The sequence below is a fragment of the Leptodactylus fuscus genome, chromosome 4 (assembly GCF_031893055.1).
Source record: "Leptodactylus fuscus isolate aLepFus1 chromosome 4, aLepFus1.hap2, whole genome shotgun sequence".
In the NCBI taxonomy this organism is placed as follows: domain Eukaryota; kingdom Metazoa; phylum Chordata; class Amphibia; order Anura; family Leptodactylidae; genus Leptodactylus; species Leptodactylus fuscus.
Window position 1 is genome coordinate 175,558,938 of NC_134268.1, and position 14,773 is coordinate 175,573,710.

Here is a 14,773-nt window from a genome sequence, read left to right on the forward strand (position 1 = left end):
AAGGGAATCATTTATATGGGTGTCCCTGCACAATGGGACGGAAATGGTATAATGCATGTCACATGCAGCTCACCTTTTCTTGTTTGGATGTTACAGATTTTAATACTTCCACTGTCTTACACTTTTGTATAAATGTATTGTTAGGCTTTTTTTTTTTTTTAAGTAGAAATGTATGTTTAAATGTCCTAAATGTAATAGTGCGTGCAGTGTACATTACTGCTGAAGATTAATGAACATGTTGATGGGACATCTGTTATGCTTGTCCTCTTCTAGTGTACACATTAGTTTTCAGTGTGCATGTCCTGCATACATCTCTATATAAATATCCCTCCTGAAACAACATCTAAATTAAGAAGGTGTTACTTCCCCATCCTTTTACAGAGCCTCTTCAGAAACCCCCACCCCCATACTTTCTTCTGCTAAATGATGAGTGACATCCTACTTGATGGATAATTCAGTCTTTTTTGCATTAAACTATTAAAGATTCTTATGCATCAAGATCCTTATTTACTCCGCTGTGTTTTCTTGCAGTCAGTAATGTAGAGATAGTTTTTACTTAAGAGTAATATCAGCATAACCTAGATGACACATGGCTGGACGTGGATGGAATACTAACAAGACATGAACCCTCTTGCAAGACAATCAGTGGACAGAGAGAAGGACACTCCTTGGTTCATTCCCATTACATTCATTCCATGGACAGCTATAGAACTATCTTTGCATTATTTTCCAAGATGATATATTTCACCATATAGTTTGATAACTTTTCTGAAGTTTTCTCTACTCTTGGCATTTCTTGTAGAAATGCTGTAGCAACTTCTCTCTCTGGTTAGGGTTGTTGTAGATTTGACAGAGACAAGGAATACTGAACTGATCTCAAGCTATACGAAGATTTCCATTGCAATTGCTACAGCTAGAATCGGTAAAACCAGTTATTAAGGGGGCAGATACTTTTTTACATGAGTAACAGAGTTGCATTACTTTTCCCACCATTTTTGAAAGATGCGGTAACTTTACATATGTATTTTCAAAGCATTCACTGTCTGTAATGGAAAACCTGCATTATCTAAGCCGTGGCTGAAACTCTACCCGGCTCATTCCTTAGAGTTCAGAATCTTGTTGATGACAAACTTTAATTACCCCATAAGTGAAGGACGGAGTGGAGCAAAATGTTATCCTATCAGCAGAGATTAGTGACGTACAATTTTCTAATGACCACTTAATATCCCCTCTTTATTTCACTATTATGAGACGTAAAGACCTCCTTCAGTGGCACCGTTACTAACATTACAATTTCTAGTTAAAATGTGGACACTATATTTAACCATTCAGTAATAATTTGGAGATTTCACTGTCCGATGCTCTGTTTTATTGAATATTTGATATACTGTATATTATAATGGAATCTAATCTAGCATATGACATAGTTATTGATGTACCACTGCTTTATTCAAGGAATTAAGTTACAGTATTGCTGTAGGTGATAAAACCTGATTGTATATCTTATTGCATCAACAATCAATTGGTTACCACTGTCTAAAAAGTACAGATTATTTCTGTAGTTTGTTTGTTGAACTATTGACATCTCGGCACATTTTGACACTTTTGTGTTCTACATACACTTTATCTCTGGTCTCTGACTTTTTGTTAATTTTAGTTTACTCAGTTTAGTTCTGTATCTTCTCAGGCATAAGGATGTCTTTTGTGTTTTATATCATGGAGTGATAACTAGATGTAATTGCTAATCATTTTCTAATATATGAGCCATTGTTCCTTTAAATTATGGCAAATTGTACTCGGCCTGCACCCATCCAGAACAGACAGGCAAGCAGGGAAGTTTTGCTTGTGGTGGTTGTGCTTAGTCATACAGAAGTATAAAGTCAGAACTTACACAGCAAGAGAAATAATGAGCATTGCACCTACCATATATAGTCCATATCTTTTATTCTCAATGTGTCTGTATCCAAACTTGAGTTATAGGAAGGTAACTCCTCCTACATTCCTAGATCACAATGGCCATTTCACATTATATGTATTGTTTCATCATTACGTAGATGAAACCTCATGTGAAATGGCTGCTGTGCTGCATCTTGGAGAAAGAACTGTGCTACAACCCCACAGCTACTCATATTTGGGTATAGACATCACCATGTTTGACCATAGGGATCTTACTGCGGAATGATTTGTAAAGTGGTATGGAATATATAGAAATAAAATAATATTAATAATAGTAATAATAATAATGATAAATAATAGAGATGAGCGAACAGTGAAATATTCGAGATTCGATATTCTTTTTGAATAGCCCCTCAATATTTGACTATTTGAACAAATATCGAACCCCATTATAGTCTATGGGGAAAAATGCTTAGTTTCAGGGGAAGGCACTATTCGACTCAGGAGAGTCACCAAGTCCACTATGACACCCCAGGAAATGATGCCAACACCCTGGAATGCAACTGGGACAGCAGAGGAAGCATGTCTGGGGGCATCTAACATGACAAAAGTAGAAAAATGTAGTGGTTAATTTTGGCTTACCACGTTTTGCTCAGAAGTAGTTTGGGGTGCGGGACCAAACTTTTGGACTTGAAAAGCACAAATACATCATCAAAAATGAAGGCGAAAGGTCGCTACTCCACGAATCTTCTACGTATTTAACTTTATTGAATCTTAATTAAAATAATAGTAGATATACAAGTGATGAAAAAGTAGGAAAAAACATACAAAAAGTGCTATTTAAAAAGATAGCTGACGCGTTTCTGGGCCATCCTGCCCCTTAGTCATAGCTCTGAATAAAGGTCAGGATGGCCCAGAAACGCGTCAGCTATCTTTTTAACTAGCACTTTTTGTATGTTTTTTCCTACTTTTTCATCAGTTGTATGGCATCTAACATGCCCAAGTACCTGTATTACGCCACTATCTCGTCGGGTTCCCTGTCAGCTTGCGATATGCAGGAGCTGACTGAGTGTGCACTGAACTCTGCTACACCCGAGATGTAGCAGTGCTGAGTATGCGCTGAGCTCTGCTACGCCAGAAACTTTTTTTCTTATATTACATTCAGCTAAAAGACCAGAAATCATTGCAGTTGTTGTCCAGTTCCTGCAAATAATTGCTATTGTTTAATTGATGAAAGTAATAGAATTTTCCAAAGGACTTTCTAGATCTCTGCTTGTTGTCATTCATTGTTTGTTTTTAGTAAATAAAAATCAGTCCTTGGTTATATGATGGACACCCAGGAGCACGCAGAGCTGTGGAGTCAGTAGCCCAAGCCTCCAACTCCAGCGCCTCTATTGTTCCATGGCTGACTCTGACTCCTGCTCTGCGAGTGGAAAAAGGAACCCATTGAAGTCAATGGGAGGCTTTTTTTCCGCACGGATTCGACGTCAAAATCCGCGCCTAAAATCTGTGTGCATTGACCCTAACAGTCATGGTCAGTCAGAAGCAGTAAAGATCCTCTTATTCAGCTAAAAGCCAGTAGTTGAATTCCTATGAATGTATACTGTGCATTTAACAAACTATACATCTAGTTATTTGTATAATATAATTAAAAATAATTCTTCTATTTTTAAGCTGAATTCAGAATTGGTAACTTTTTCTGACTCCACATCCTGGGTGTATATCTCCTTAGAAGACAGACATCTGATTATTGTGCTGTGACTGTAACGAATATCTTAGGGTGCATGCACACTACGTAACGCCGGGCGTGTATGAGAGCCGTACACACCGGCATTACAGCAGGGCTGCCGAACACTTCCCATTCACTTCAATGGGAGCGCTCGTAAACACCGCTGTTACGAGCGCTCCCATTGAAGTGAATGGGAAGTGTTCGGCAGTCTGCCGTAATGCCGGCGTGTACGGCTCTCATACACGCCCGGCGTTACGTAGTGTGCATGCACCCTTAGATAGGAAAATGCATATTAGCACAGACTGTAATGTTATCCTGTATTCTTGCCTTTATTTACACCCATGTGTTGTGTACGATTAAAGACATTATGGCTATTTTTAGGAGTATCTGAACCTTTTAGCTAATAGTGTCCGTAACAATCCATACTGAGTATTTAACACTAATAACATGGTGATGTTCAATACAAGGATGTGCCATGTAGACTTTTCAGCCTGACCTACAGCTCAGTGGTTCACCATTCATCATAAATGTGCTCCAATGTACTTACAGGCAATGCTTATTTTCTCTCCTTTCTCCTTTATATGAGAACAGAATGCAAATGACAACCTGCTGCTACACAGATCAGTAGTGTCAAAGGAAATGGGTAAAAGGCTAAGGCCCCAGAGTTTTCCTCCGTGGACTTTCTGTTTCAATTATATCTACGGGAAAGCCGCCGGTGTTTCCGTAGATATAATTGACATGCTGCAAATTTCAAAATTGTGACTGTTGATGCGCTGCGATTTTTTTTCGCAAAGTGCAAGTACTGTAAAAGTGCAAGTACTGTAAAACGCCACGATTTTTCCTGCGGCGTTTCCGGCACGGGCAAATTGCAGCGTTTCTGGCCCGTGGAGCCCCAGCCTTACACAGTCAATGCAGCTTTTCTAGTTGCGGTATACTGCAGCCCCAGCAAACAATTGACTGACAGTGCTGCCAGGAATCAGACCCCTGCTAATCTGCTATTGATGAGCTATCCTGAGGGTAGATCTCCTATAGTATACTGCTGGACAACCCCTTTAATATTATATTCTTTATTACTGTTCAGTGATACAAGAAATAGAAACAGGGATATAGGATTAGGATAATTTAATACAAGTTTCAGAAGTGGTTTATCTTTAAGGCTAAGACCCTACGTAGTGAGCTGCAGCAAAAAAGAGCTGCAAGAAAAAATGTTGCAGCAATGCAACATGTTTTTTCCCGCAACACTTTTCACAAAAATTCCACAAAAGTTTCCTCTACGGACTTCTTGCTTCCATTGTCCCTAAGGAGAAACTGACAGTGTTTCCATAGATATAATTGACATTCTGCGACGGTTTTGTAAATCACAGCGTTTCCACTGCGTGTATTTTTCTGCAATGTGTGGATTGGATTCGCTAGAATCCCATTCACTTTGCAGTGACTGAAAAACTCTGCGGCCCAGGCCTTAAAACCTTATACTATATATACACTCTGTATTATGATATTTTTTTTATGTTTCAAATATAGTGTTTAATGAATAGCTTTGATAATTATATATATAATAATAATTGTCTTTTTTTTTTGTTTTAAGGGAGATAAGGGAATGACGGGTGCCATGGGAGTTATGGGCCCACCTGGAAGACCAGGATCTACTGGTCCACCCGGGCCACCAGGACCAGGTTAAACTGATTTATATAATACCACATAAATTGCGCTACCACATTAAATAATATATTACAATTAATATCATCATTGCTATTTTTTTATTTTTTATTTTAAATGTAGATTGTGAGCCCCACATAGGGCTCACAATGTACATTTTTCCCTATCAGTATGTCTTTGGAATATGGGATGGAGATCCATGCAAACACGGGGAGAACATACAAGCTCCTTGCAGATGGTTTTCTGCCCTTGGCGGGATTTGAACACCAGGACTCCAGCGTTGCAAGGCTGCAGTGCTAATCACTGAGCCACCGTGTGGCCCCCTGCTATTTTCATTCTATACATCAGAGATGAATCACAAGACAATCAGTAATGACAAACAAAACCAAAATAAAATATAGAATATTTTTACAATATAATGTAAAGGAAAACCATGTAATTCATAATTCTTCCCACATAGTAGATAAGAAAAAAAAGAAAAATGGCAGCCTTACAAACATACCATATCATAATTATTTCTACTCATAACAAATATAGTGCAGTGAAATACACACAGATCGGATGTGTTGTCTGTGATTTATATAATGTTCACGTTTTTTAGATGATAAATTAATGATAACTTAATATTTTGCAAATCATTCTAAATATTTTTCTCTTTACTAGGGCAACTTGTTCTTGGACCAAAAGGAGAGCGAGGAGTTCCTGGACCCCCAGGGAGATGCCATTGTAAACATCCTCAGTCTGTTATTGAAGAATCCTTCAATGGCTATAACTATGCCAAGGTAATACGACATTGAGTTGTGCAGTAAGGATCATGCATGCTGTAAATGTACAAAGACATGTCATACTGTACATGCCAATGACAATGTGCAGGAATTGTGTTCGTACAACAGAGAAAAGCACCCTGCATTGCAGAATAACACTATGTCCATATTCAGTCCATTCAGATAACTACAGTGCTGTATATAGATATCACTATGGCTTGTCCATTGCTTCCCTTACTTCTGCCTCTTTCCCCAAATTAGATAATATCAACAGCAAAATTATTTTGGTGTTTTTTAATTGTTTCTCTGTGTTCCCCAGATTTTTCTGGTTAACAGTCAGGAGGAGCTAGACAGGTTGGATATTGAGAATGCATTAGCATTTCGTAAGGACCGAAGATCCCTTTATTTTAGAGATACAAATGGTTGGTTCCCTATACAGGTAAGAGACTAATATTTCGGGCTATTGTAATCCTATACCTATGATATTTTCACTGCTGAAGTTATCACCACTGTTATAAGACCCTCAGAGGTGAGAAGTAGTGAGGGGTAACTGTAAAAGATGGAGAAGGAAAGAAAAGCTAAACGCATAGAAAAATGAGAGGCGGAGCAGGAATGCAGAATGGCAAGAGGCCAGGGGACCCGGGCAAAGACATGGAGGCAGAGCAATGATTGTGATAACCATAACCTTTTCACCACACTGCTAAAGGGGGGTTATTGGGTGGGGTAGCGGAATTTTTGTCCCATTCTGAGTTATGTTATATAGTCCTATGTTTGTTTCTCACACCCCTGAAATACTAGTGGGAGTGGGAATCATATAAAAAAAAATTTTAGTATTGCTTTGCAAAAAATGCACAATACAATGCACATACAAAAAATGCACTTTATTCCTAAATTAAGGATTTTTTTAGATGATGATTTAATGTTTGTTATGTTGTGTTACACAGAAGTACACAGTATAAAAATCATAGTAGATGGCAAAGTGAAATTATGCAGTCTTTGTGATGTACCTGCAATGTATTTCAGTCAACATCCACCCTATCTGATGCCAGTGGCACTTGTGGTGATGGTATAGTCCAACCAGGAGAGGAATGTGATGATGGCAATAGAATTGTCACTGACACCTGTATAGGTAAGTGCATTCAGTATATTGGGGTTGGATATATTTGGACTCTCCTATAGAAATGCGTCGGGTTCTTTTTTTATCTAGGTGTAGCAGTGCTGTTGATCCATCTGTCTGGTTTGCTCTCCTGGATGCTCAGCCCATCGTATTGGCATTAGGCCAATAAGCTTTGGGCTGTTTCCCTCTGCAGTTTTTGAGCCAGCCAGCTGAAAGGAATTTTTTGAGGCAAAAGAATTTTCAAAAAATCTCTGTTACTGCTATTAATAAGCTAATAAGAGCACTTAAATACCTTAACGGTGTTTTGAGTGATTTCTGGATTTCTCTGCAAGCTCCTGGCATCTTCTACGTTTGTTTACATTGTTATTTTCCTTCACTGTTTTCCTACAACTCCCATGATGCCTTAGGCCAATCGGAGCTAACTCACACCTTCTCCCTCTCTCACTCCCTCCCCCTCTTTCTCACTCACATGAGCGCCCCAACGATCTAAGTAAATATAGATTTTTACACTAATTACACTAATTACAAGTAATTTAGAAAAAATAATTATTTAGATATATTACAAGGTTTCTTACATTCATCTGTGTTATTCATTTATGAAAAGTTGTTTCATAACTGGGAATCTCCTTACTATAACCCCATTATCCTCAGTAAAGTGTATTTGGTTCATTAAAAATATTAGTGTTTGAACTTAGATCTGAACTAGTACAGACACTTATCATTCAGATACAAACTGCAAAATAAAGAGAATAGAAAAGTGTACAATACAAGAAAAAATTATTCAAAAGAAAAGCTATGGAAGGTGTGATTCATGGTGAAGGCGGTGAATTGAAGGTAATTAACCCTTCACAACAACAAAGGAGAGGGTGTAGCATATTCCACCTCCAGGGCTCAGATCTCACTGAGCATGTGCAAGAAGGCGGAGCTACAGAGCTAAGCCAGTTCTCCACTAGCTGCTTGACTCTGCATATGCTAATTAGGATAAGAAAACAGCCGAATTCTGGGTAACAACTTTTTTCAATTCTTGTCCAAGTATTAAAGCTTGTATTTCCAGTGCTTGCAGAGCTGTAAGCAGTCACAATGTATCCATACTCACAGGATTCTCTATGTATCATACTGTGGGAATGTCTCCCTAATGTTACACACAGGCTCCTATGACCGGGGCAGGCAGTGCAGCATGTAGAGGGTTAAGACTATACTTTCAGGGATCATTTCTATAGTTCTTAACTGCGGAAATGTGCTCGAAAGTGACCAAACTCTCCAACCACGAGGAGGAGCTGTAGTGATCTCTTCTGAGCGGGAAGTGAGCTCTCAGTTCTGCTTCACTGCAGGTGCTGATTGCTATTGATGATCGTTCTCCTTCTCTATTGTAGAGAGGGTGGAGGGAGAGATCACAGACTGAGTGGTTGGATCTAGTTCTCTGGTGAAAAAACAAATAAGAACTGGTTTTGATCACTTTTTATCAGTGTGGTTCAGCCTATTTCACCTTTCTGTGTGTTTTTGCTTATTTGTATACACACGTTTACATACACGTCATATTTGTTGGTGTATATGTTCACTACATCTACATTTATTCATGCACTTTTTCACCATTTTATATTTTTCACACACACACATTTCTTATTTTGGTATAATTGTTTGGCTAAGCATTACTTTCTGGTCACCCCCTGGGGCAACAGGGCAGCAGCACTGGAGCAGCTGGGGATTTAACAGCAAAGTAATTGTTTGGATTTTTTGGGGGGAGAGGGGGTTAATAGTATTTTTTATTCATAAGCTAATTTCTTAAAATCCAAGACACCCACGTTAATGTTAATAGACTGATAAAGTCTGTTGAGCAAAGTGATTATTGCCAAAATAAAGCTCTTAAAACAACTTTGTTATTATATCAACCTCGCCCGACCCATGAATAACCATCTGTATGATATCAGTGTCACCAAGGATATTATATACATATGACTTTTGCGAAAGGCACTATCCCTACATTTGTTTACATTGGTATTTTCCTTCATTGTTTTCCTACAACTACTATGATGCCTTAGACCACTCAAAGCTAACTCACACCTTCTCCCTCCCTCCCTCCCCCCCCTTTATCACTCACATGAGTGCCCCAACGACCTAAGTAAATATAGATTTTAACACTAATTACAAGTAATTTAGAAGCTTAGATTAAAAAGATCAGTTTATCCCAGACAACCCCTTTAATGCTTTATCTGGGATGGAGGGGCTGCACTGCTCCCTATTGTAAATCTGGATAGGGAGGCTTTGTTTTCTGACCCTAACTAGTGGGGGAGTAAGCTTTCTATTAGCTACTCCATTTTTAACCATTTATATAGGGCAGGACATTGTACAGAGTTGTTGTCTCTTTTTTATAATTTGGTTTAATTAAACGTTAGGTTTTAGATATATTTTTTGGCTTCTTTAATTCTCTCAGTGAACTCTGCTTAATAAGTAGCCATCCTATTCTTGAATAGTGAACTACTTTTCACGTAGAAATCAATGTTGGGGGTGAAGAGGCTGCTTGAAGAAAAAAAAAACAACTGCATCTGCTAAGCTCTGTTACACTATTTTAAGGCTCTGCCACTGCAGAGAATGAGGGAATAAATCAGTGAACAAGCTGGCAGCAGCCTCCTCCTCACCCTCCCCTCTCCATAGACTTCTGAGGTATGAGTATGACTAAGTATGGAGGTGGATTCTATAATGTAGGGAAGGGAAGGAGGAAGAGAGCAGCCTAATAAGTGGAGAAAGAAAAAAGAATTCTCTATTAAGATATATTACAAGGTTTCTTACATTCATCTGTGTTATTCATTTATGAAAAGTTGTTTCATAACTGGGAATCTCCTTACTATAACCCCATTATCCTCAGTAAAGTGTATTTGGTTCATTAAAAATATTAGTGTTTGAACTTAGATCTGAACTAGTACAGACACTTATCATTCAGATACAAACTGCAAAAGTAAAGAGAATAGAAAAGATTCATTTAAAAGAAAAGCTATGGAAAGTGTGATTCATGGTCAGGGTGGTAAATTGAAGGTAATTAATCCTTCACAACAACAAAGGGGAGGGTGTAGCATATTCCACCTCCAGGGCTCAGATCACACTGAGCATGTGTAAGGGGGCGGAGCTACAGAGCTAAGTCAGTTCTCCACTAGCTGCTTGACTTTGCATATGCTAATTAGGATAAGAAAACAGCTGAATTCTGGGTAACAACTTTTTTCAATTCTTGTCCAAGTATTAAAGCTTGTATTTCCAGTGCTTGCAGAGCTGTAAGCAGTCACAATGTATCCATACTCACAGGATTCTCTATGTATCATACTGTGGGAATGTCTCCCTAATGTTACACACAGGCGCCTATGACCGGGGCAGTCAGTGCAGCATGTAGAGGGTTAAGACTATACTTTCAGGGATCATTTCTATAGTTCTTAACTGCGGAAATGTGCTCGAAAGTGACCAAACTCTCCAACCACGAGGAGGAGCTGTAGTGATCTCTCCTGAGCGGGAAGTGAGCTCTCAGTTCTGCTTCATTGCAGGTGCTGATTGCTATTGATGATTGTTCTCCTTCTCTATTGTAGAGAGGGTGGAGGGAGAGATCACAGACTGAGTGGTTGGATCTAGTTCTCTGGTGAAAAAACAGATAAGAACTGGTTTTAATCACTTTTTATCAGTGTGGTTTAGTCTATTTCACCTTTCTGTGTATTTTTGTATACACATGTTTATATACACGTCATTTTTTGGTCACATATATATTTACTACTTTATAGTGTGTATTTATTTAATTTAATAACATTTATTCATGCACTTTTTCACTGTTTTATATTTTTCACACACATTTCTCATTTTGGTATAATTGTTTGGCTAAGCATTACTTTCTGGTCACCCCCAGGGGCAACAGGGCAGCAGCACTGGGGCAGCTGGGGATTTAACAGCAAAGTAATTGTTTGGGTTTTTTTGGGGGGGAGAGGGGGTTAATGCTATTTTTTGTTCATAAGCTATTTTCTTAAAATCCAAGACACCCACGTTAATGTTAATAGACTGATAAAGCCTGTTGAGCAAAGTGATTATTGCCAAAATAAAGCTCTTAAAACAACTTTGTGATTATATCAACCTCAAACGACCCATGAATAACCAGTTGTATATCAGTGTCACCAAGGATATTATATACCGTATTTTTCGGACTATAAGACGCACTTTTTTTCCCTAAATCTGGGGGGAAAATGAGGGTGCGTCTTATAGTCCAAATGTGGTGGAGATCGCCATGTTCCTGCCGCTGCTGGCTTCCTTCAGCGACAGGAGCGTGGCAATGCTGCAGGCCCCGAAACCTGTGCCGGCGTCTAAATCCCCCTTCCCGGCATCTGCCGTTCGATTGCCAGGATGCTGGGTCTGTAAGAATAATAGCTGATTTCTGACACATTGCGTAGCACTAGATTTACACCTTTGTAGCACCCCACTCCTTATGGTTTACCAGCGCAGGAGAATTTTTATAGATCTGGCGGTAAATCGGGCCTTGAATGACACTTTACCACTTAAATAGATGTTTTCTCACTTTTTGTTTCACTCTGTCACCTTTTTGTGTGTCGACGAAGGAATGTTTTACCCTTTTGGGACGCTCCCGACGGTTGTTTGAAGGTGAGGCCTGTAATGGGCTTCCCTCCTGTCTTTTTGGTGACCTGCCCTGGGTCGACTGGGGCGGGTGCTGGTCTGTGATCTGAGTCCAGGAGTATCCCAGGTGGTGGCAGCCCAGGGAGAAACTGGACGACTGATCAGTCCCTAGTACCCTAGGTGGTGGCAGCCCAAGGGGAAAAGGATGTGTTGGACTTTTTGCTTCGGCAGTTTGTCCGTTGGTGCTCAACTCCACTCGGTACCTTTTGGTCCTTGTGGTGGCGAGTTAGTCGGGAACCCCCTTCCCTTTTGGGATAGGGTACGTTTTTGGCAAGCATCCTGGGCATGTTTTTTTTTTAGTGGCACTCCCAATTTTTTCGTGCACTGGGTGTGAAGTTGGCACAGTTTAGAGGCCTAAAAAAAAACAAACTTGCGCTGCTGTTCTTGGAACTCCCATGGAAGTGAATGGAGCTTGTTGAGAGTTGTAATTTCACAGCAGCTGGAGAGCCGAAGGTTCCCTACCCCTGCTATAAAGGGAAGGGAAGAAGGAAGAGAGCAGCCTAATAAGTGGAGAAAGAAAAAAGAATTCTCTATTAAGATATATTACAAGGTTTCTTACATTCATCTGCGTTATTCATTTATGAAAAGTTGTTTCATAACTGGGAATCTCCTTACTATAACCCCATTATCCTCAGTAAAGTGTATTTGGTTCATTAAAAATATTAGTGTTTGAACTTAGATCTAAACTAGTACAGACACTTATCATTCAGATACAAACTGCAAAAGTAAAGAGAATAGAAAAGATTCATTCAAAAGAAAAGCTATGGAAAGTGTGATTCATGGTCAGGGTGGTAAATTGAAGGTAATTAATCCTTCACAACAACAAAGGGGAGGGTGTAGCATATTCCACCTCCAGGGCTCAGATCACACTGAGCATGTGTAAGGGGGCGGAGCTACAGAGCTAAGTCAGTTCTCCACTAGCTGCTTGACTTTGCATATGCTAATTAGGATAAGAAAACAGCTGAATTCTGGGTAACAACTTTTTTCAATTCTTGTCCAAGTATTAAAGCTTGTATTTCCAGTGCTTGCAGAGCTGTAAGCAGTCACAATGTATCCATACTCACAGGATTCTCTATGTATCATACTGTGGGAATGTCTCCCTAATGTTACACACAGGCGCCTATGACCGGGGCAGTCAGTGCAGCATGTAGAGGGTTAAGACTATACTTTCAGGGATCATTTCTATAGTTCTTAACTGCGGAAATGTGCTCGAAAGTGACCAAACTCTCCAACCACGAGGAGGAGCTGTAGTGATCTCTCCTGAGCGGGAAGTGAGCTCTCAGTTCTGCTTCATTGCAGGTGCTGGTTGCTATTGATGATCGTTCCCCTTCTCTATTGTAGAGAGGGTGGAGGGAGAGATCACAGACTGAGTGGTTGGATCTAGTTCTCTGGTGAAAAAACAAATAAGAACTGGTTTTGATCACTTTTTATCAGTGTGGTTCAGCCTATTTCACCTTTCTGTGTGTTTTTGCTTATTTGTATACACACGTTTACATACACGTCATATTTTTTGGTGTATATGTTCACTACATCTACATTTATTCATGCACTTTTTCACCATTTTATATTTTTCACACACACACATTTCTTATTTTGGTATAATTGTTTGGCTAAGCATTATTTTCCGGTCACCCCCTGGGGCAACAGGGCAGCAGCACTGGAGCAGCTGGGGATTTAACAGCAAAGTAATTGTTTGTTTGTTTTTTGAGGGAGAGGGGGTTAATAGTATTTTTATTCATAAGCTAATTTCTTAAAATCCAAGACACCCACGTTAATGTTAATAGACTGATAAAGTCTGTTGAGCAAAGTGATTATTGCCAAAATAAAGCTCTTAAAACAACTTTGTTATTATATCAACCTCGCCCGACCCATGAATAACCATCTGTATGATATCAGTGTCACCAAGGATATTATATACATATGACTTTTGCGAAAGGCACTATCCCTACATTTGTTTACATTGGTATTTTCCTTCATTGTTTTCCTTCAACTACTATGATGCCTTAGACCACTCAAAGCTAACTCACACCTTCTCCCTCCCTCCCCCCCCTTTATCACTCACATTAGTGCCCCAACGACCTAAGTAAATATAGATTTTAACACTAATTACAAGTAATTTAGAAGCTTAGATTAAAAAGATCAGTTTATCCCGGACAACCCCTTTAATGCTTTATCTGGGATGGAGGGGCTGCACTGCTCCCTATTGTAAATCTGGATAGGGAGGCTTTGTTTTCTGACCCCTAACTAGTGGGGGAGTAAGCTTTCTATTAGCTACTCCATTTTTAACCATTTATATAGGGCAGGACATTGTACAGAGTTGTTGTCTCTTTTTTATAATTTGGTTTAATTAAACGTTAGGTTTTAGATATATTTTTTGGCTTCTTTAATTCTCTCAGTGAACTCTGCTTAATAAGTAGCCATCCTATTCTTGAATAGTGAACTACTTTTCACGTAGAAATCAATGTTGGGGGTGAAGAGGCTGCTTGAAGAAAAAAAAAAACAACTGCATCTGCTAAGCTCTGTTACACTATTTTAAGGCTCTGCCACTGCAGAGAATGAGGGAATAAATCAGTGAACAAGCTGGCAGCAGCCTCCTCCTCACCCTCCCCTCTCCATAGACTTCTGAGGTATGAGTATGACTAAGTATGGAGGTGGATTCTATAATGTAGGGAAGGGAAGGAGGAAGAGAGCAGCCTAATAAGTGGAGAAAGAAAAAAGAATTCTCTATTAAGATATATTACAAGGTTTCTTACATTCATCTGTGTTATTCATTTATGAAAAGTTGTTTCATAACTGGGAATCTCCTTACTATAACCCCATTATCCTCAGTAAAGTGTATTTGGTTAATTAAAAATATTAGTGTTTGAACTTAGATCTGAACTAGTACAGACACTTATCATTCAGATACAAACTGCAAAAGTAAAGAGAATAGAAAAGATTCATTTAAAAGAAAAG

The 14,773-nt window shown here is 39.2% G+C and overlaps 1 protein-coding gene and 3 non-coding genes across 5 annotated transcripts in view; all 4 read left to right on the forward strand.

Annotated features, from left to right (window-relative positions):
- COLQ (collagen like tail subunit of asymmetric acetylcholinesterase) overlaps window positions 1–14,773 on the forward strand; it is an 89,583-nt gene that overhangs the window by 58,119 nt on the left and 16,691 nt on the right. For both annotated transcript variants that reach the window (XM_075271455.1, XM_075271456.1), the window contains 4 exons: window positions 5,211–5,298; window positions 5,945–6,063; window positions 6,365–6,484; window positions 7,069–7,174. In XM_075271455.1, the coding sequence (XP_075127556.1) occupies window positions 5,211–5,298; window positions 5,945–6,063; window positions 6,365–6,484; window positions 7,069–7,174 (433 nt within the window). The remainder of the gene's footprint in view (window positions 1–5,210; window positions 5,299–5,944; window positions 6,064–6,364; window positions 6,485–7,068; window positions 7,175–14,773) is intronic.
- Window positions 8,352–8,569, forward strand: LOC142201671 (small nucleolar RNA U3). The gene has a single exon (XR_012715582.1). It is a non-coding gene; the product is annotated as a small nucleolar RNA U3 (small nucleolar RNA).
- On the forward strand, window positions 10,548–10,765 carry LOC142201673 (small nucleolar RNA U3). Its single transcript, XR_012715584.1, has one exon. It is a non-coding gene; the product is annotated as a small nucleolar RNA U3 (small nucleolar RNA).
- LOC142201670 (small nucleolar RNA U3) lies at window positions 12,976–13,193 on the forward strand. The gene has a single exon (XR_012715581.1). It is a non-coding gene; the product is annotated as a small nucleolar RNA U3 (small nucleolar RNA).